The sequence below is a fragment of the Melanotaenia boesemani genome, chromosome 24 (assembly GCF_017639745.1).
Source record: "Melanotaenia boesemani isolate fMelBoe1 chromosome 24, fMelBoe1.pri, whole genome shotgun sequence".
NCBI classification, from domain to species: domain Eukaryota; kingdom Metazoa; phylum Chordata; class Actinopteri; order Atheriniformes; family Melanotaeniidae; genus Melanotaenia; species Melanotaenia boesemani.
The window spans coordinates 6,300,159-6,320,692 of record NC_055705.1 but is presented as its reverse complement, the minus strand read 5'-3'; the positions used below and the strand labels follow the sequence as shown (position 1 = coordinate 6,320,692).

The 20,534-nt window shown below is 40.7% G+C and overlaps 2 protein-coding genes across 2 annotated transcripts in view; both read left to right on the top strand.

Moving 5' to 3' along the window:
* LOC121635154 (zinc finger protein 91-like) overlaps positions 1-20,534 on the top strand; it is a gene marked incomplete at its 5' end in the record, with an annotated part of 164,213 nt that overhangs the window by 18,081 nt on the left and 125,598 nt on the right. The window lies entirely within an intron of this gene.
* cdk15 (cyclin-dependent kinase 15) lies at positions 1,045-19,810 on the top strand. Its single transcript, XM_041978834.1, has 12 exons — positions 1,045-1,537; positions 1,619-1,713; positions 4,767-4,846; positions 5,647-5,741; positions 5,919-5,981; positions 6,065-6,188; positions 6,362-6,482; positions 6,561-6,654; positions 7,983-8,046; positions 11,430-11,478; positions 12,115-12,257; positions 19,713-19,810. Exons 1-12 carry the CDS (start codon positions 1,388-1,390, stop codon positions 19,790-19,792), a joined length of 1,158 nt encoding a protein of 385 aa, XP_041834768.1. The 5' UTR covers positions 1,045-1,387; the 3' UTR covers positions 19,793-19,810.

The window sequence follows — 20,534 nt, the reverse complement described above, 5'->3', positions numbered from 1 at the left end:
TTTTGAGTCCAGTTGGACCCAGGTGCTGTCATGTCGTGCTAGTGCAGTGCATATAATAATTTTTTTTTTTTTTTTTTTTTTAAGTCATTTTATTTAAATACAGGATCACGATTTCATCACACAATATCAACTAGGTCATAAGTGCATGATTTCATCACATAATATCAACTTGGGCATAAGTGCATGATATCATCACACAATATCATCTTGGGCATAAGTGCACACAGCTTCTTCAGTACTTGGTTGAGCCAAAAAGCTGGACAAATCTTTCTGACTCATTTAGTTAAGCTAAATGTGGAAATGCTCCTTAAACAACTGAGTCAGGAGCTAAAGTGATAAATAAACTTGAGTGAGTTTTTGGATTATTTTGTTTTGGCTGCCATCAGTTATTTGATTTGCATGTCTGGTAGTCACCATGGCTCTTTTTGAGTAGAAAGTGGAATCCTCTCCTGGAAACCTGCAGTGGCAGTTGCCAACCACTGGAGGGCAGCAGACATATCATTGAGCCTCTCAGAGTTGAATGGAGACTGTTGTTCTCCACTGTGAGGATAAAGGGAAGTCATGGGACCCTGTTTGCCCATCCTGAACCATGTGAGTCATATGAGATTAAGAGGAAGAGCAGGAATCCCAAAGAGAAGAAGAAAACATGGAGGATTTGTCCCACTGCATTAGGCAGGCTAGCTGCTGGCTGAGGAGGTGTTGCTGTGGCGAGGAAGAGGAGGATAAAGATGAGAAAGAAAATAAGGAGGATGAGGAGGAGGAAAAGGAGGAGGGGGTCAGCCTAAGCAAAAACAGAAGCTGGACTTCCCTTCCACCTGCTGAGGTATTTGTTTAAATTTTAGTTACATTTTACATGAAATGACCTGCTGGAGGAAAAAATGGCACAGCTGGTACCTGACACATCTGTTCACTGGTTTTGGACCACTTCTAAAGGGGTGAAGGTGCTATCAGGATGGTCTATCAGGAGGTTTAAGGTGGCATTAGACTGTTTAATGTGGTATAGGAACTTCAAGCTGGTGTAAAGATATTTAATGTGTTACCAGAACTTCAGAATGGTGTTCCATAGCTTAATATGCTGATATCAAATGTGTTTAAGATAGTATAAATTTCTTCAGGTGGTATTAAAGATAAGGCTTTTATGAGGGTATAAAAGGTATTTAAGATGTCATCAAAAGGTGTTTTTAAAAGTTCTTAATATGATATCAAAATTGTTTAAGGTGAAATAGGAAGCTTTCACGGGTGCTGTGAGGGTGTTTCAAGTAGCATCAAAGGTGTCTAAGGTTAAGGTAGTATCAAAGGTATTAAAGTTGGTATCAGATCTTTTAGCTGACTTCAGAGTTTGACCCCCTCCTCCTCCAATCTTGTCTTGCTGACCGAGTCTCTGTCAATGTCCCAGGTGGATCTGGACCAGTCATCCCCTTCTGAATCCCGGCCTCACTGGTTCCACACTCTGCAGGTCCGCCGGTTCAGAGTACATCGAGGACGCAGCAACAGCGACCCGCTGAGGGGAACAACCAACCAGGACCCCTTCACCTGGGTCAGCTGATTAGTCAGTGATTTGGTAATGACCATGTAGCATAACCGGTGCACTGACACATGATGCGTGTGCTCTGCTCAGAAACCGGGTCTGGAGTTTGGAGCTGCCCAGTCGTACCTGAGTCTGGAGAAACTGGGGGAAGGAGCATTTGCTTCAGTCTATAAAGGGATCAGCAGGTCAGATGTTTGCTCTTTTCTCTGATCAGCTGTTCGACCACAAAGTCATTCTTAACACATGTGTGTAACACAATTTCATCATCAGACCAAATCAGCAGAACTCAAAACATGTTTCCATTTTCAGGCTGTCTTTTGAACATCTGGGCCTCCGTAGTTTTACTGCCATCACCAGCATTTCTTACATCTTTCCTGTAACCTATTTAACATCTAATTCATATTTCACTTTTAAAAATATTATTTTGTTTTATTAATATTCATATTTTTTCTGGCATTACTGATATTTTTCAGAAGATCTGGGGAAAATCTTAACCTTTCCATGTTAGTACAAGTCTGGATATTTGGCACAATAAAAATGTTTTTAGACATTTCAGAAAAACACAAAACTTTTCAGATTTAAATATTTTATTAGCATTGCATACAAATTAATGATTTAATTATAATTAAAGAAAAAAATTAACCAAAGAAATTTTACTTTTATAAGTTTGTCCATTAATAATATATAAATCATTTAGACATTTTTTGTGAAGCTATATTATTTCATATTTCAATTTCACTTTAATTATCTATTTATTTACTGTTTTGAAGATTTATATTTAGTCTTTAAAACTTAATTGAAACTGAAAATTACTTTGAAACCCATTTTTTGCATTTTGATTTATTTTTAAGATTGATCTAATATTTGCATTATATTTTCAAAAGTACAACAATATTCTTAAAACATTTTACAAATATTTATACATTAGAACTTCTGTGTAAATTTAGTTTAGTTTTTACACCTTTTTGCTTCTTTTCTCCTTAAGATAATGTGGTTATATTTTTTCCAATTTTCATTTTATTATTATTATTATTATTATTATTATTATTATTATTATTAATAATAATAATAATAATAATAACAATAATAATAGTAATAATAATAATAATAATAATAATAATAATAATTTGTTTTTATAAATGTTACATAAATGCATATTTTTGACAACATATTACATTTTGTTTATTTAAATAAGTCAGCTCTGATAAAATTCTTTATCCTGTTTAATTTTATTCAAAAATATATATACATATTTTCCAAATATGATCATTTTTTATTTTATTTTTATGTTTTGTTTACCATTGTCATTTGTCGCCTGACTTTTATTAGTTGTTTTTTTTTTTTTTTTTACCTTTTTTAACTGTCCAGCATCTTAGCAAGCAAAATGATAATTTGATTGCTGTATCTTGCTGAATAAATTTGCTCTGCCAAGGGGAGGCCTATGGGTAAGGCTCCTCTTGATAATGTGATTTAATTAATTAATTTATTTACTTTGAATCACGGAATCTATGTAATCTTGCTGGACCTGACCGGAGGGGACAGAAAGAGATGGAAAATAACAAAAAGAGCAAAAGGGACAGAAGAAAGGAGACAAAAAGATCACAGACAGAAGGAAACGACCCTTCAGTCCACACCATCACCAGACAACAAACTGTTACACCTGTACATGAACACACCAGAAAATTTCCTACAACTTTTACAAAAGCAGAAACACACACACATAAAAAAACAGGGCTGCTAGTCATTAAGAGTTTTTAAATGACAACCAAATCAAAAAGACATAACAGCAACCAGATATTAACTCACAGGAAAAATGCAAAAAAAAAAAAAAAAAAAAAAAAATTATCTTTTAGTATTAAAACCCACTAGACAACTCAGTGACTGTGTCAGCATGCAGAGCATGAGGAAGAGGAGTGATCAGTGATGAAGAGTGGTGAGTGAGATCTTGCAAATGCAACCTCCCCTCTACGGAGGCCAGAGGCAGACCAGGCCCTGGGCCGGGCCCTCAGCAGCAGACCCGGAGCACCAACCCAAGCCACCCCACCACGAAGACGACTCCAGCCCCACCCGAAGGGCAGCAGAGGAGCACCCCAGCAAGAGCCCCCCACGGTTCCGGGGCACATGTCCCAGTGGGCCAAGATCAGCAGCCGCCGGCCCCGCCAGGGACCGGCCACCCAGGGCAGCCCAAGCGAAGGGCCCAGGGCCCCAGGAGCCCAGAGGCGGCCGCCTCACCCCCCAAAGGCAGAGGGCCCGCAACATGCCTAGGAGGACCAGGCCCCCCCAGACAGCCACCCAGCCTAGGCCAGCACACACCCCGATGTTCCAGCCGCACATCCCGGGAACCAGGGTGCCATCGACCCACTCCCCCCACTCCCCACCTACTCCAATCTGCACCCCATATAACCCCACACTCACACCCTCCCCTGCACCGCACCCACAATCACTCACCACCACACAGTCACGCCACACACAACCCACCCACCATGCCCCGTGGGGGACACCCCAGGCGGACCAGAGGACAGCGAGCCCCAAGCACCCCCCCTTGACCCAACACCCACAGGGCCAGCAGCCCATCAGCGCAGCCACCCCGGGACCCGGCCACTGGGGCAACCACCTCCCCCCACTCGCCCCTGGCCACACCTGGCAGGTGTTGTTTGTGTGTTGTGTTTCTAGTGTTTTGGTGTCTCGGTGCAATTAAAACTGAGAGGCGAGTCGCAAACTTCCCTCTGGATGATGAGCCTCTAGTGGCATTATGCACCCCCGCTCCCCAGGGGGCCCCCCAGGGCAAGACAGGCCAGGAGAGGCCGCCCCCCACGACCGGGCCATTCAGGGACCACAGCCAGTGAGCCGTCACCAACCCTAGAAAGTACCCACCCTCCCACACCCCTAACGTGGAATGAGAGGATGGGGACAGTGGCAGACCCACCCCACCCCACAACCGCGCCCCAACCACACACAGAAACACATGCACACACCTATTTCCTTCCACACTCCCACTCATCCTAGTTATAATTAGTTATTTTACGAAACTTTCTGAATAGTTGTTTTTGCACATTTCAATAATTTGTATTTTTAGTCATATTTGTATGTCACTGTTAATATGAACTTTTTAATATTTAGAATCTTGAGATTTTCGTGTTCACCTCTGAATTCTGCTGTTATTCCAGGTCTGTCATTGGTTTGTAGTGCAGTTATCAGTGATTAATTTTTGTTAAGGATGTGTTCTTCTTTTGTGGAGGATAAATGGACAGCTGGTGGCTCTGAAGGTGATTCGTATGAAGACCGAGGAGGGCGTCCCATTCACTGCTATCAGAGAAGGTGACCAATCAGATCATGCTCCTCATCAGAGTCCACATTATTGACTACGTTAACATGTATAGATAATTTTTTAGATATGGTTAAAGCTGAATGAGATACTGCTGTGGAAACAACATCTTCTGATTTATTGGAACTATAATTATAGTCAAAGTAAGCAATAATCTAAATCACCTTTGTTGAGTATGTTGAATATTGTCACATTATGTTGACATACACACACCAACTGGACATTTTATAACAGGGATCCTTAATCCTGGTGCTCGAGGAACCAGAATTGAGAATTCCTATTTTATTCCTTTCCATTTGCATCACTTTCAGGTAGTTGTGGATGAAGGAGGACTAGTTCAGCTGTGTATGAAAGAGAAAACACCTAATTCTCATCACAGTTTTTTGGTCTAAGGAGGAAAGACCTTCCACTCACAACCTCTGTGTCAGCTCCTGACATCAAACTGTCAAGACCTGGAAGTCACAGCTCAGAGTTTTCCATTTACATAGAAAACTACCACCAAGTGGCAGCAAAACTCAATAACATCTAGATGTGCATTTACAAATCACAAAATAGAGAGCTCAGAAATATGTTGGGGATCTTAATTGCAATGTGTTGTCCTACCAGAGTGAGACAGCAGCCTGCAACACACACTGCTGCGTTCCTAGAGTCAGGTCAAGTTTGGGGTTAAATTTATGGATTGAGTTTATGTTTGTGTCTCAACAAACGAAAAGAAAGCTGCTCTGCATATAGACATAACCACTATGTACTGTCACACCAATTTCTCTGTGTGTGTGTGTGTGTGTGCGCACAGCCTCTCTGCTAAAACGTCTGAAACATGCCAACATCGTTCTCCTGCACGACATCGTCCACACCAGAGAGACACTGACCTTGGTCTTTGAATATGTGGTGAGAAAACCTCTGAATTACGAACAGTAAGAACAGAAGTGATGATCAGATTGTTTGTGTAGTTGCTGCTGTCTGGCTGTAGGAGGAAGCATATCACATATGTCTGACTAAGTTTTAAGTTTCTGTCATCAAATTCATATTTAATTTTTGTAACTGTGATAAATCTTGCTTTTGCAGCAGACAGACTTGGCTCAGTACATGACACAGCACCCTGGGGGTCTACACTCTCAAAATATTCGAGTATGTTGGCATTGCAGGAGGGTGGGGAGGGGGTGGGGGGGGGGCAAACCCTGCAGGACTGACGGCGCTATGCTCTGTTGCAGATCTTCATGTTCCAGCTGCTGCGAGGTCTCTCCTACATCCACAGTCGCAGGATCCTACACCGAGACCTGAAGCCTCATAACCTGCTCATCAGCTACCTTGGAGAACTCAAACTGGCTGACTTTGGTGAGGAGAGGTGTTCCCCCTCCTGTAATTCAGCCTGAATTTCATAGCTGTTTTTTTCAGGAATATAAATCATTTGCTTTCAACTATTTAAATTGTAGAATTTAATGTGTTTTAAGTCTGTCTATGAATGTCAGTGAGGTCTCCTGTCTTGTCTCTTTCTGACTGTGGTTCAGGTCTGGCTCGGTCCAAGTCCATCCCCAGTCAAACATTCTCTTCGGAGGTGGTGACGCTGTGGTACCGGCCCCCCGACGTGCTGTTGGGCTCCACAGATTACTCCACAGCTCTGGACATATGGTCAGTGCCACTGTTAGATACAAACACCTGACTGACTATGGCTGAGAGGCTCAATAAAGTTTGCTATGTTTGAATCAGGGGTGCTGGCTGCATCTTTGTCGAAATGCTGCAGGGGATGCCGGCATTCCCAGGAGTCTCTGACGAACTGGAACAGCTGCAGAAGATCTGGGCGGTCAGTTTACTGGTCACTTTGTCGGTCTACTGGTCTGTCTGGGTTAATACATGTTATTCATTAGTCTGTTAACACTTTAATGGTTGGCAACTGGTGGCCTGTGGTCCAAAACTGGCCTGCTAGATTACATTGATTTAAAAAAAAAAAAAAGAAAAAAATTGTCTGTCAATGTGCCTGTCAACACGTCAACAATCTGCTGGTTTGATACTTGCTGCAACCGATGGAAGCAAAATGCAGCAAAAATGCTCAATACTGGAGGTCACCACTAAGAGGAGTACACAGCACTTGGACTTAGAATAGTGAAAAAAGGTCAATCTACCGGTCACATTGTATTTCTAGATCATCAGCCCCGAAAACGCTTCCAATTTGTTACCAACTGTTAAGGCATTTATCACTGCGCAATGAGGAGGAAAAATTATACAGAAGCAAATTATACAGGTTGTGGACAAGGTCGGAGAGATGGTCTTCAAAACTATCTGCCATTGTATCCAAGTCAGTATTGCAGCTGGTGTTGCAGCTGGTGTTACCCCGTTCCTAGGTGGCTACATACCGGCTACAAGGGTCTAGCTAACTATGGGTTCCTTTCCATTGTGCCGAGCTGAGCTTCAACTTTGCATGGCCTCACCTCCAAAGCTGCAAACAAGTTAAATCTGTTACACGTACCATTATCACTAAAGGAGGCAGAGGAGTAGCTAAACTCCTGACACACTGAGTAAGAGAAGAGAGGAGACAGAGTGAGGGAGCTAGCAGCCATGTTATTACAAAGAGCTTGGCAAAAGTTTTTTTAAAAGTAGTAAATATAAAGGAAACTACTTGTGTGTTGAAAAGACAGAGTTATCAACAGCCAGACTTCTGTGAAGACAAATGGATGACAACATGACACATTAAAGTGTACTTTGCTGTAAGGGTTGTGAAAGTCCAACACATAAACCATATTTTACTTAGGAGTAAAAAGGTTCACATGCACACAAAGCCATCTGGAAACATCACAGGAATTTGATCTGTAGAATAACGAAACAATACGATAACTTTTTCTGGCAATTAACCTTTTACACAATGTCGGGGTTAAATAATTTTGCCCTGTGATGGGGTGGCGACCTGCCCAGGGTGTACCTGCCTCTGGCCTGCTAACTGCTGGGATGGGCGCCAGCTTCCCCGCGACCCTTAACTGGATGAGGCAGTATAGAAGATGGATGGATGGATGGGTTGAATATTTTTTGTTTCTAACTTGTGTGTAAGTACAAACTTGTGTGTAGCAGAAAAATGTAATAACGTGGTAATGTGCGTTTTATGTGTTAATGTGACAAACCAGTTCTGACTTCTTGCAGGTCCTGGGTGTCCCCACTGAGGAAAACTGGCCTGGAATAAGTCTGTTGCCTAATTATAGTGAAGGTGAGTTTACCTGGCAGCCATGTTGGATAGTAACATGTTACTGTAAGGCTGTTTCTTTTGTCAGGCTAAAGGTAACTCAGTTACTTTATTATAGAGTAATGCATTAGAGTTAATGCATAAATCTATAATACTCTCTCACTAGCTAAATTACATTTAGCTATATATACATTTTGGCCAGTAACTGTGAGCTTCTTTCTATTTACAGCGATGATTTAGCACGACAAACATGATTGTTTCCCTAATCCAGTGGCGGTTCTTGTTACTTTCAGAACAGACAACTTTGGCTTCTGTCCAGCTCATGATATGATTTCCTTTTTTGCAGTGATCAGTTATGGGTGAGTTTAAAGTGTAACTACACCCCGTATTTTTTGTGTAACTCCACCCACTGCCAAATTTGAAAAATGCCTGAAACTGCAAGGGTTGCGGTGGGAGTTTGGGGTGATCAGAGAGCAGAGCGTGGGCAGGTCGGGATAAACCCTTTGACTGTATATAAAAGATGGTTGGAGCCTCCGTGACGTCATCCGTAGGTTTCTGAAGAGCAAAAGTGAAGCTTGTTGGGCGGTTCCTACCATTGCCATCTTGACAGCGTCACGCCTGTTGTCGCTCCCGGAAAATACAAAAATGGGCAAAATGGCGGAGCTGAGAGGGGGACTGTGAACGTGGGGGTGGATGATTGATGTCTATCAAACTCCGAGCTGTCTGTAGCTAAGAGCTAACTGAGCCAACTCGGCTTTAATGTGAGCTAACCGGCTAATGATGGTAAGCGGGCTAAAGCTACGGCACTGTTAGCCGGTTAAAAACCACGTTTGTGCTGCACTCTCCCTTCTTGCCACGGATATTGGATACCTGTCAATCAAAAGGGCATGCCCCTAATTATGCAGAATTCCAGGATTAAAAACATCCAAATGGATGAGTTGGAAAACAATTCACCCCCCTCACAGGTGTCATGAAGATAAACTTGGCCCAAGGTGGTCCTGAGCCGTATCAGTGAACATTCACCCCTCATTTCTACTGGGTGCATGTGCACCACGTTACGGCTGCACCACAGTTTTGTTCTGACCTCCGTGGTGCAGCAATCTATACCGGGAGCATGTCAGGTATGGAGCTTCCGCGAGTGAAGTCCACCCAACAGGATCCTCAAGACCACAAAATCACAGGAGAATTGGAGAATCTTGTGATTCTTCACTTCCAGGATAAACACCTTGTTATCCTTGATGAAAAATAAAAACCCGACACCCTGATCGATTAAAGACATAATGTTTACGTGGTTCAGCAGCGCACATCTGCATGGGGGCTTTTATTTTGAAAAATACCGGAAGCTTTTATGCTGCTCCCATGCCTGATTTTCTGTCTACCCCTATCTGAACTGTGCAGTTTGATGCATTCTGGGTGCATGCATAAACTCAATGCGTAAATTTAGCAACAAGCCGCGACAAGGCGCTTCTGGGATGTTTCTGATACAAGCTGCTTAAAACAACCTCGAATAGCAGCGGATGCCACTGGGCAGCCGTGATGTGGCTAACACGCACCCGGTGGAAATCAGGGGTTAGCGCTGTTACGCTGGCCTGTCACAGCTCTGGAAAGCTGTGGAGATTCGTGGCAGGTTGTGGCAGCTGCAGGAAGTGCTGCTGAAATTTGCTGCTGCTATGATTTGAGCTGCTGTCTGTCACCAGATGAGGATCAGCAGGTAAAGAGTGAAGTCCAGTGTTACTTTTGCATCCCTCAAAAGCAGAAATCTGTCCCATTGCAGGAATATTTCGTCAGACATTCTGTTAAATAATACAAGTCTGAAACTAGCAAATCTACACCATTTAAGTTCACATCCCTTCATCTGCATTGGTGGGCGTGTTTTTTTTTATGCCTGCAAGGTGAATACTATCTGCATCTGGCGGGAGGGGCTGTGGGGTTTTTAAAATTTTCTCATGACGTAGATAACCTCTCTATGTCACGAAAAGCATAATCTGGCTTAACCCTGTAGAGGTATAAGCCATGTTTTACCCTCAGGATCCCGTTTTAAAATAAATTTAGAAAGTACAAATTTTATCAATAGTATATGTAGTTTTTAATTACAATTAAGTAATACAGTGTTGTTTACAGCTCAAAATACATTTTTAGGTGCACTGCCCCTTCAAGTACTTTTTTTTTTTTTTTTTGTTTGTTTGCTTTTTCTTTTGCTACTTGTGTGTTTTACTCCTGTCTCTCTTTCAATATTCTTTTCTGTGCTCCAAATTTAGGTTTACATGGAAAATATGTTTAATCATTTTTATTTATTTCCACTTTAGATCAGGGGGTTGGGAAGGGTTCTGATTGTACAGTGATGTATTTACATCTACCAAAAAAAAAAAAACTCCAGTTCCTGCTTCTTTTCTTTTCATCTACAACAGGGATCACCAACTCTGGACCTCTTGAGCAAGTGTTGCAGGTTTTTACTGCATCCCTGCTGCAACACACCTGGTTCAAATGAAATAGTTCTCCAACAGCTTGTTGTCAAGGTCTACACCAGCCTCTTAAGAATCCATTGTTTGCAGGTGTGCTGCAGAATGGACATATTAAAAACCTGCAGGACACTGGCTCAAGAGGTCTGGAGTTGGTGATCCCTGGTCTACAACATGGAAGATCAGATAATGAGAACCATTTTCACTTTAAATTTGATTCTAATTGTGAAGCAGCAGCTGGACACCAGCATCCTGCTTTGGTCAGAATTAATTTAAAGCAGAATGAACTTTTACATGATCGATTCAGATTCAGTTCAGATTTAAAATCAGAATAAACCAGTCACGTACTTAAGATTTAAGTTTAATCTGGAATGGACACTTTAATTCAGAATTAGGTGTTTACAAGGTCTTTTAAAAGCGGATTTTAGTTTTAATTGGAAATTAAAAGGAAAATGAAACTCGAGTAAACATCGCCATAGTACCAAAAGTCGTCACAGGGGTGTGTTTGGTTTTACTGGAGTATTTATGTGATATTTATTGTTCTTTGTATGCATTCTGTAGTGCCCGTTATGTATGCATGTTCGACCATGCCTATGTTTAGTTTTCTGTTTATTCTTCTTAGTCCTTCCTCTTTCATGCTGCTGCTGCTGCTGCTGCTGCAGCATTTCTTTGAGTCTAACATCTTCCCTTCCCTTTTTGTATGGCCCATTGTGGATATTGGCAGTTTGACACCGCGGTTATGTTTTAACATAATGCGGTAGATATAGTGTGTAAGCTGACGTTTGCGATAATGTTGACTAAAATAAGCCAGTAAACCCAGATGGAATTTAGGTTAACTCTCCGAATTCACTGCATCTTCCAGTTCATATCAACAAAAGCAGACTGGGAACTGGAACACTCTGGATTTTTGTCTGAAGCTAATATGTGGTAATCCTTTGCTCTCTTTAGAGTGGTTTCTTCACTCCGAACCAAAAGAGTTTAGGACTGTTTGGAAAAGGTAAGCTGAGTGTGACCCGACTTTGAAGGTTTACGTTACGAAGTTAACCTTTACTATAATGTGTGTTAAATTTTATAAGTGCTAGTATGGCCTAATCATGGTTAAGCCACACTAGCATGGTTTCATGATTAGTATGGAAAACAAAACAGTATGGATAAATGTTTTTCCAGCCTGTTGCCACACAACTCATAACAGGAAATCCTTTTTTATTAGGGAATCTAAATTTTTAAAACTAGATTAAGCAAGCAGCCTTCTTCTTATGCATTATACTGCATGAGAGTGCTTCGATTTCTCTGGTGCCACCTCTTGGTTTGTTTACCATTTTGAGTAATGTGTGAGTGACTGAAAACAGTCCATTAACATTTATAGAGTATATGGTTAAGATTAGTTATTAGTTATCTCAAGCTGTCCCACTCTTAATAAATCTTAATAATCTTGTTTATTTGCAGGAATTACATATTTTTAACGGGGCAAGTGAGATCGTGTTCACTTATTCTCAATACCTTAAACTCTACAGCTTCATTTTAAAATGATTTAATAACCACTTGATATTTTTATTCAGGCATCAAACATGGCTGACAATTTTTAAATCAGTTTGGAGCAGGTATTCCTTCCGTCTGTGTTTATTTTGACCAGGTTGGAGCAGCTGCCCAATAAAACTGAGGACTTGGTTGAGAAGATGCTGAAGCTGGTTCCAGTAGAGCGGATCTCAGCTCAGGAGGCCATGCAGCACCCGTACTTCAGTATTCTTCCTCCTCCCATCATGCACCTCAGAGACAGTAAGAATGTCTTTCAGATCTTTGCTTTTAATCAGTAAGAGCAGGTTTTCATGATTTACAGTCTTAAAGGTTTTGACTTATACTAGCCCCTTTTATTTGTTCTCTGAAATGAATTATTTCAGTTGCCGTCTCTGTAAGGCTTCTCTAAACTACCCTTCTTCTGATTGGCCAGCATCTGGAAACCTGCAGAGTTGCAGCACCAATGGCCTTTAAGCTGTAATCTCTGCCTGTCATACCTGTAATAGAATTTGATGTCAGCTCAAGATTGTTTGACTATCTGAACTTTTTCCAACACTATAAAAAATGTCTGACACATATTTACGTATGTAAGATTAACTTAATGTTCATAAGGAGCATTGAGAAGCAGCAGTGTATAACAGTCAGACATCAGCAAGAGTTTTAAAGTCTCTTTATAAAGCAGATGAGAACATTTATGGCCAGAGGAACAAAAAGTCCGGCTGGGAGTCATACATCCACCCAGGCCACCGTAATTCATATATTGTACTTATATGCTCACATGCAAGTACACACACATGTATGTGTACGCACATACACAAACACACACATACACAGTGGCGCACTTAGCCATTAGGGGGCAAACAGTCATTTGGGGGTCCCTGAATCTACCAATCTAATATATGATATATATATATATATATGCTATGAACATTGTAAACTTTCATATTGTCTTAAAGGATGGATGTGTGCAAATTAGGGCTGTCAAATTATTAAAGTTTTTAATCAGATTATACACAGCTTTTAAATTCATCATGATTAATCACCATTTACAAGTTTTTATATGCCTGAAATCTTCCCGTTTTTACTGTATTGTATCAACAGAACGAGCCGATGCTACAAATATTTACTGTTAACTGACCTTCTTTAGGATAACATCAGATATCCAAGGGTCAGTAAATGCAGCATGTGATGTTCTTCGATATGTTGTTCTGCTCCATTTCTACTTCAGAATTCATGTATCATCATTTCACCAACCATCTCCATGGTGAAAATATCTGTCATAAAACCAGCAGATGTGAGGACTGATGTTAAACAGCCAACATTGATGAAGAAACTCTGATAAAACTGATGTGGATAAAAACAGGTTTTTCCTTTTTATCATTGAAGTGTGTTTGTGCAGCAGTGATAAAAGTCCTACAGCAGCATCACCCAAAGTAAACACCTGCTGATAAAATACATCATTGGCTGCTTGTTTTACAAGTTTTTCTTTACTTTTTTTTTACATTAAATGATCACTTTAGCTGAAATAATCAGTTCAATATTTCATAAAATCTAGACCTAAAACAGGTCTCATCTGTGCGCCCCTTTTCCTGGTCAGTGCTCCTTTCTGACCCCCCATGAGAACTTTTCTAGACCTGTCCCTGCATAGCTGAAGTAGAAACCCTGTCTACCACCAGCAGCTACTGTGTTAGAGAAAGTCCTGCCAACAACAAGACTTTGGGGTAAATTTGTGATGGTGTGAACTATGAACGGATAGTTTCCTCCTTCTCGGCTGAATAATAAAAGGTCAACAAGAGAGAAAAGCCGATCACTTGCTCACCAACAGCCATCATGATTCACGGCCAGAGATCCTCTGGAGCAGACATGTTGGTGCAAAACACAGGATAAGTTTAAAAAAAAAAAAAATCAAAAAATTTATATGGGAAAAGTGTAGGTGTGGAACCCTCTCACCGGGAAAAGAGTGTGTGTTAAAAATCCTCATTCTCCATGGAGGCAACAACCATGAGTTGCTCCATTAATGTTGAGTTTATTCTTAAGTCATCATAGAACCAGCCGGCTTATCTTTTCCACCTCACCCCTCCACGCCCGCTGTCATAACGGAGAAATGTCTGATTGCAATAAAAATATTAACACAGTTAATTACATACATTTGTTACTGTTAACATGTTATTTTTGACAGTCCTAGTGCAAATAGATATGAATTAGTTTCAACTTTAGTTTTCCAGATCTTCTTCAACCCCTGACTAATGCATGTTCTCACTGACAAGATGATCTTGATTCTTCAACTCTTAAAAAAATCATATGACCTTGGTTATACATTATTAGTAAAGACTTTTATTATTCCAGGGTTAAATAAAGATTACAGAAAAGGTCTTGTGGTCAATTTTGTGTCACCTTGTGAGTGCTCACCAAATTAGAATAGCATAGAGAACAATTAGATCAGTGATGATGACACACATTACAGTAAATGTTGATGTATCATCATCGGGTGTGCAATCCATTATTACCCAATAATATTTAGCTTCTTTTACTCTGTCAACAGTAGCATCTGTTGTGCACTTGGGCACAAGTTACATTACTTCATTTTGGATGCAACCACTCAGTTACATGTCTGAGGCTTCCTTAGCTTGGATTCATCTGAGATCTTCACGCATCATAGGGTCAAACTGAGCCATTAACTGGACCTGACCCAAGAAATTTCCATTGCCTGGTTCATAAAGTGTGTCAGAATGGCCACAGAGAGGAAGGTTTCTCTAACAGGAAGTTGATTGCCACTCACCTGGATAAAATCCCATTCCACCGTTTTGCTTCAGCTTCAGTTAGCCTATGTCTGGATTGTGATGATATTGTTTTTGTATCAAGGCGATGTGAGAGCTGCTGCCAGCTACCAGGATTTTTTCTGTTTAATTTATTTTCAAATTAAATTCGCCACACTTTGGAGAAAATTCAGAATGACTAATATAAAAGGAAAAAACGGTAACAAAAACATGAACGCATGAGTACAATTTTTTTCTTTTTTATTTGACTTCTTAACTTCTAGAGACATCTAGTGAAGTCAAAAACAGAACAGTTCAAATGCATCCAGCCTGGTGGAGATGGCAAAACGTGATGAATATAAAGAGCTGTTATTGCTACATCACCATGAATAATATCCAGGGACACTTTATTTCACATTATAAACTATTTATTTATGGAAGATTAATTTTGAAAAAAGATAATACCGTTTTTTTTTTTTTTTAAACCATGGTTTGGGTGAATACTCGATTCTGATTGGCTGAAGGGTGTCCATTAAAAATTGATAATGGACAGTTCCGGTCAAATAGATTTATTGTTGTAAATTATTGCGCTGACTAAACGGTAGTTGGTAACCATGACAACAGAAACTCAGACCCCGGGCAGCAGATGTGTAGGACACTATCTGTGGACTTTGTTTTATTCTACCAATATATTACAAAAAATGTTAAGTTGTAGTCTTGTAAATCATCTTGTGAAATCTTAGACTGAGACTAGGCTAAGACTTAAAACTCTAAACATTTGTCTTTAGATGTGAGCAGGTGTGAACTGGTAGTTTTCTAGATCTAGAAATTTTCTAGGTAGTTTTTGAAAATCTTTTCAAAGTCTTCTATATAAGCCCAGCATTAGACAGATAAGAGACCGTCCAACGGGTTCCCAAACTTTTCCATGCAGCAGCCCACCTGTGGAGGTTTTGGTTTCTTTGTTTGGTCCAGCAGGACCCACCAAATATTTCAGGTAATAAGTCAGGCCAACAAGCATGAAAAACTTGGCTGGATACCGATACTGACATTGGAAGTACTCGCAACCCTTTCCAAAAGTATGGGTATCGCCATCTGCGAGTATTTCTGCCTAAACGCCATCCAAAACTGAATGTTTTTTTTCCTGCCCAACACCGCCAGACTCAGACACAGGACGTTATGCAATCTTGCGTGGCTGTTGTTTTGGATTGGTAGGTGGAAAAGCAGCTGCATATGAGTCAATGTTGCTAACAGTTAGCATTAGTGTTTTGCCAGCAATTTGGTGTCATTTCTTGTAAGAAAATCCCACCAGGAAAATGACAACATGCCTAACATGCAAGACAGAAGTTTCCAAAGGCAAATGAATGCAGTAAAATTTCATGTATCTATTGTCCTATAAGTGTCTTTAAATATTTTTTTGAAAACTTATTTTGAAAAAAGAAAAATCAAGCATAGAGCTTGTTCTGACCCTTTCCTCATTCCAAAACTTTGTCTTGTGATAGTTCATGCAAGCTTTTGACTAATGTTAATGAGGTGTGTGCTGATTGGCTGCATGGATGGCCCAGTGCATGCACAGTGCATCCGACTCCAAAACATCAACAGCTTAGTGATGGTGAGCAACCTGACCGGGCAGCAGCTTATGAAATTCAGCCATTTATGTTTGAACCAGACTCCGAGCCTGAGCATGAAGATACCAAGATGGTGGAAAAAGCTTGTTTACAACAAAATGTTTACAAAAATTTACATGGCAGAGCACATTTACATGGCAGAGCTCATTTGTACATTGCAGGGGGTTAAACTTTTAGGCTCGTCCCTTAGCATTAGCGTTAGCTGTGTCAACTTAACTCACATCTCAGACACAGTAAAGTATAATTTATATTAGTAGCAACACTTATCGATTGTATTGATGGTGAGCTGCTCAAAGTTGGAATTGCCAACTGCAGGGTTGATGCCATCTTTGCCTGAAATTGTCCCAAATTACTGAAACATTCATGTGCAAAATGCAGAGATGCAGGTACGTTGTTACCAAAAATTAATTTAATCCATTTCCCTGATAGACTGTTCCACTGCTACAGGGAGACTAAAAACATTTTGATGTTGTTTTGGCAACTGACAACCGAACAGTTGACATGGGAGCGCGGTTTCGATATCTTCACACAACTTGTTATGGTGACTGCAGTAGGCTGAGCAGGTGATTTTAGTCGTGGAAGAGGGGCTGGCTTATTCAAATAGCCTCCCGTGATAACGAAATCCCAGAAGCAAATTAAAATCACACGTTTTGCGAGAGTTTTCCCTTGTTGGTGGTTCTGCTGTGAGCAAAGGGCCCAGACGGGAAAAACTCGACAGTCTTCAAAAGAAGGGATTTCAGGGAACAACTCGGTCCAACACAAATACACGTTTTAACTAGAAAAAATGGAATTTCCGGGTGATGATTCCTTTAACACAAACAACCTTATTAAGCAGTGAAGTTGTCATTGAAGTGAAGTTTGAAAAAGAAGGTGAAACAGCGACTGCAACAAAGTTTTAGAATTCGTTGTCCTGGAAGACCAGCCCTTTTGTATCGTGGAAAACGTTGGCTTTTACTGCCTTGTTGAGCATTTGGAGCCATGATACACTGTCCAGGACAGAAATGCATCCCTGAAATGCTGCTTCCCAAACTAAATGAAACTGTAAGTTAACATATTTCACACATGCTAGAAAGAGTCCCTGCAATAAATTTTACAACCGACATTTGGACCTCAGATGTCAGGCATTATGCTCAGAAGTAGCACAGCTCAAAGTGCTGTGCTAAATGCTAATAAGATTTGCAGATCTTATACAGGAAACAGCTCAGAGAATGCTGGCCAGACGAAAAATACAAGAGTCCAATGTCCATGTTTTGTGTGGCAACTCCAGCAACATGAAAAAGGCCATGCAGGAGATTAATGTGAAAAATTTGGGGTGCTTTGCACACAGTCTTCAGCTGGTGGTGAATGAGGACTTGCTGTCCCACGGAAGTGTGAGTGAGACTCTGGCTAATGGTAGAAAGATTGGCACTAACCTGTGGCCACTGCACGCTTGGAGGATTTTAACCAAGAGCTAAAAGTTCCAACTTTTAGTAGTTCCTACCTATCCCTACCCTGAAAGTTTAGTTATATAAATGCTGGTATAAGATGACTAGATATTTCACTATTGATCCGCACATTACTACTATTTATTCTTCTGAGATACTTAGATGATATCGTAGGCCCGTTCCCACTTATTTATTTGTTTCACCGGGACACCGGCCCAAGAGTAATGTGGTCCACCGAACTTCCCGATTAGCCAGTATGGCTCTTGATGTGTATTTCAGCGTGAGAAATATGATGTTTAGTGTGAGAAGTCACTCAAATGTGTGAGTCTCACGGCCAATGCGTGAGAGTTGGCAGCCCTGCAGCAACAACCCATCTGAGCACCTCCCGCCAACACCGCTTCTCTCCTTCCAGCTGTGTGTCAGTTTAGCTCTGAGCTTTTCTAGTGGTCTTGCACACGTTCGGGGTGTTAGAAAAACCACTAATGAACTGGTTTTTCTTTGATGCCAATAACAAGGGAAGCTAAAAATATTACAGCGCAAGGAATTTCATTGACTGTCCCGAGTTGGCATTGCCATTGCTGCAGCTAGCCTCAGGCTTTTTGGTAGGGCTAACGATAGCCTCCTCCGCCGGCTTAGCTTCCATGTCTTCCTCTATTACTTCATCCTCATTTTCCTCCCTTGATTTGACGAAGAACGGGTCTATCAAAGGTACACTTCTTAATAAACACGCCTACCTCTCCTCAGTTTTTCACTTTTGCTTCCATTTAAAAACAACCACTTCTCTTACTCTTACTTACTACTGATTCTCACAGTTCAACGCTGGTTAATTTAAAGACGTGGATAGGTGGCGGGGCCGTGGGGCAGGTTACCAGGGTTTTCACAATCGCACCCCACCAATCAATTAATTCTGTTAAGGTTAAAAATTGTATCGACATGATTCTTTATAATGATTGGTTATTGGCTCCCATATTTAAAACTTAAAGCTTTTTTTTTCCTTAAAACTGCTCATGTGGGCCTCATGTGGGCCCCTGGCCTGTGCCCATTAGGCCGATTGGATAATCCGGCCTTGGTGTTGGAGAAGCGATACATGGGAAAACCTGCAGGATTGTGGCCCTCGAGGACTGCAGCTGGACACCACTGCTGTACGGAGTTCAGCTCCGTTCGACCACTGTCAATGCAAACTCTCCACATTGTCTCTGCCCTGTAGTGAGTCAAAGTGGTCTGGCAGTAGGACAACCCCTTCTGGCTGGGGTACCCAAGCATTTAACTGTTGGCAAGCAGTGCCTCCACATGAGCTTTCTCTGTGTGTTTGGAGCAGTGTGCAAAAACTTTGGGGAAAAAACAGATGCATGTTAATTAATTAATGCGTTAATGTGATAATAACGCATTAACGTGCCTAGCCCTACTTATAATATATTAAAACATAATTGTTTAACAGAACTTTGTATTTTTTTCATTTGGATCTGTCATTGGTGATTGTGACCACAGGGTGGCACTGTGGTTCCATGGAAAGATTAACTTTTTCAACAAAACATCAGAAAATTTCTAACAGTTTCTTTTATGCTTTTGAAGTTTCTAAACCACTTACAAGGATTACAACAATGAACTAAACCATTTAAAACAGTTATAATGATAAAGTATTAAGCCAAGTTTAGGAGACGAAATTCTTCCTCTGGAATGTGATAAGATTATAATTCTGGCCTTTGTCTTAACTGGTCACTTTACCAGCAGTGAAAGAAGGTTTGCTAGTCCACTCATGAATTCCGGAGTTCATTTCCAGACCAGATTTGGGAGGGTTTCACTTTACTTGAAACTTTTACCACATTTTATTTGAGCATCTGCCATAATATATAAAAGGAAAAAAATAAGGGAAAATCAATAAAACCCAATTCAAACTGTTTTGTTTTTCAGCAGTGTCCATCTTCAAGGTTCCCGGTGTCCGTCTGGAGATGGAGATCAGAGACATCTTTAATCCTGGACGGAAGGTGTAACCATCTCTGCAACCTGCTGCTAAGAGAGAGGCTAACTGAAGATGGAGATCAAGCTGTTGAATCACACAACCATCAGACAACCAGACACTCTGACATGATAGATGGATAGATGGATAGATAGAGCATAGTGATGCTGCTGGGCTGCGACAACTTCAGAAATGTGCCTAAAAAATGTCAGTGTGCTATTAAACAGGTCAGGAATGCTGAGTTATAGATCGGAAAGTTACAAAGTGTGACTTTATCAACAACATGAGAACAATGATAATATTTTAACAGCAAATCATTGAATAATAGAATAAAAAGTAAGGGGCCAGGAATGGACCCTTGTGGAATACCCATGCGGTTATTTAAGAAGCTAGATGTTTCCTGGTGTACTCTAACACACTCTTCTCTTCTGAAGATACAATGTAAACAATTTAATTGTTTTGTGAAACTAATTAAATTATACAAATTTTTGACAAAAGCAAGCTGTGGTTTACTGTAAGAAAAGATTTTTTTTGGTCAAGAAAAACACCTCTCACCACATTAACCTTATCCAAATTTTGTTTCATATTTTCACGAGGTAACAATTAGTTGTTTCAGTTGAGTAGCCTGGAAGAAATTAAAACTGGTTCTGGGTGTAGAAGTAGTTTTTCTTGTAGACAGTCCATTAGTTGTGTAGCTACAACTTTTTCAACCTTAAGGTGGATTTATGCTGTTACGGCGTAGCTGATGCTGGTGAGTTTGCTCTCGCATTGTTTAG

Coding starts and splice junctions, on each gene's coding strand:
- cdk15 (XM_041978834.1), top strand. CDS start 1,388: ATGTCCCAGGTGGATCTGGACCAGTCATCCCCTTCTGAATCCCGGCCT. Junction 6,189..6,361: donor ACTCAAACTGGCTGACTTTG/GTGAGGAGAGGT, acceptor ACTGTGGTTCAG/GTCTGGCTCGGTCCAAGTCC. Junction 6,483..6,560: donor TCCACAGCTCTGGACATATG/GTCAGTGCCACT, acceptor TGTTTGAATCAG/GGGTGCTGGCTGCATCTTTG.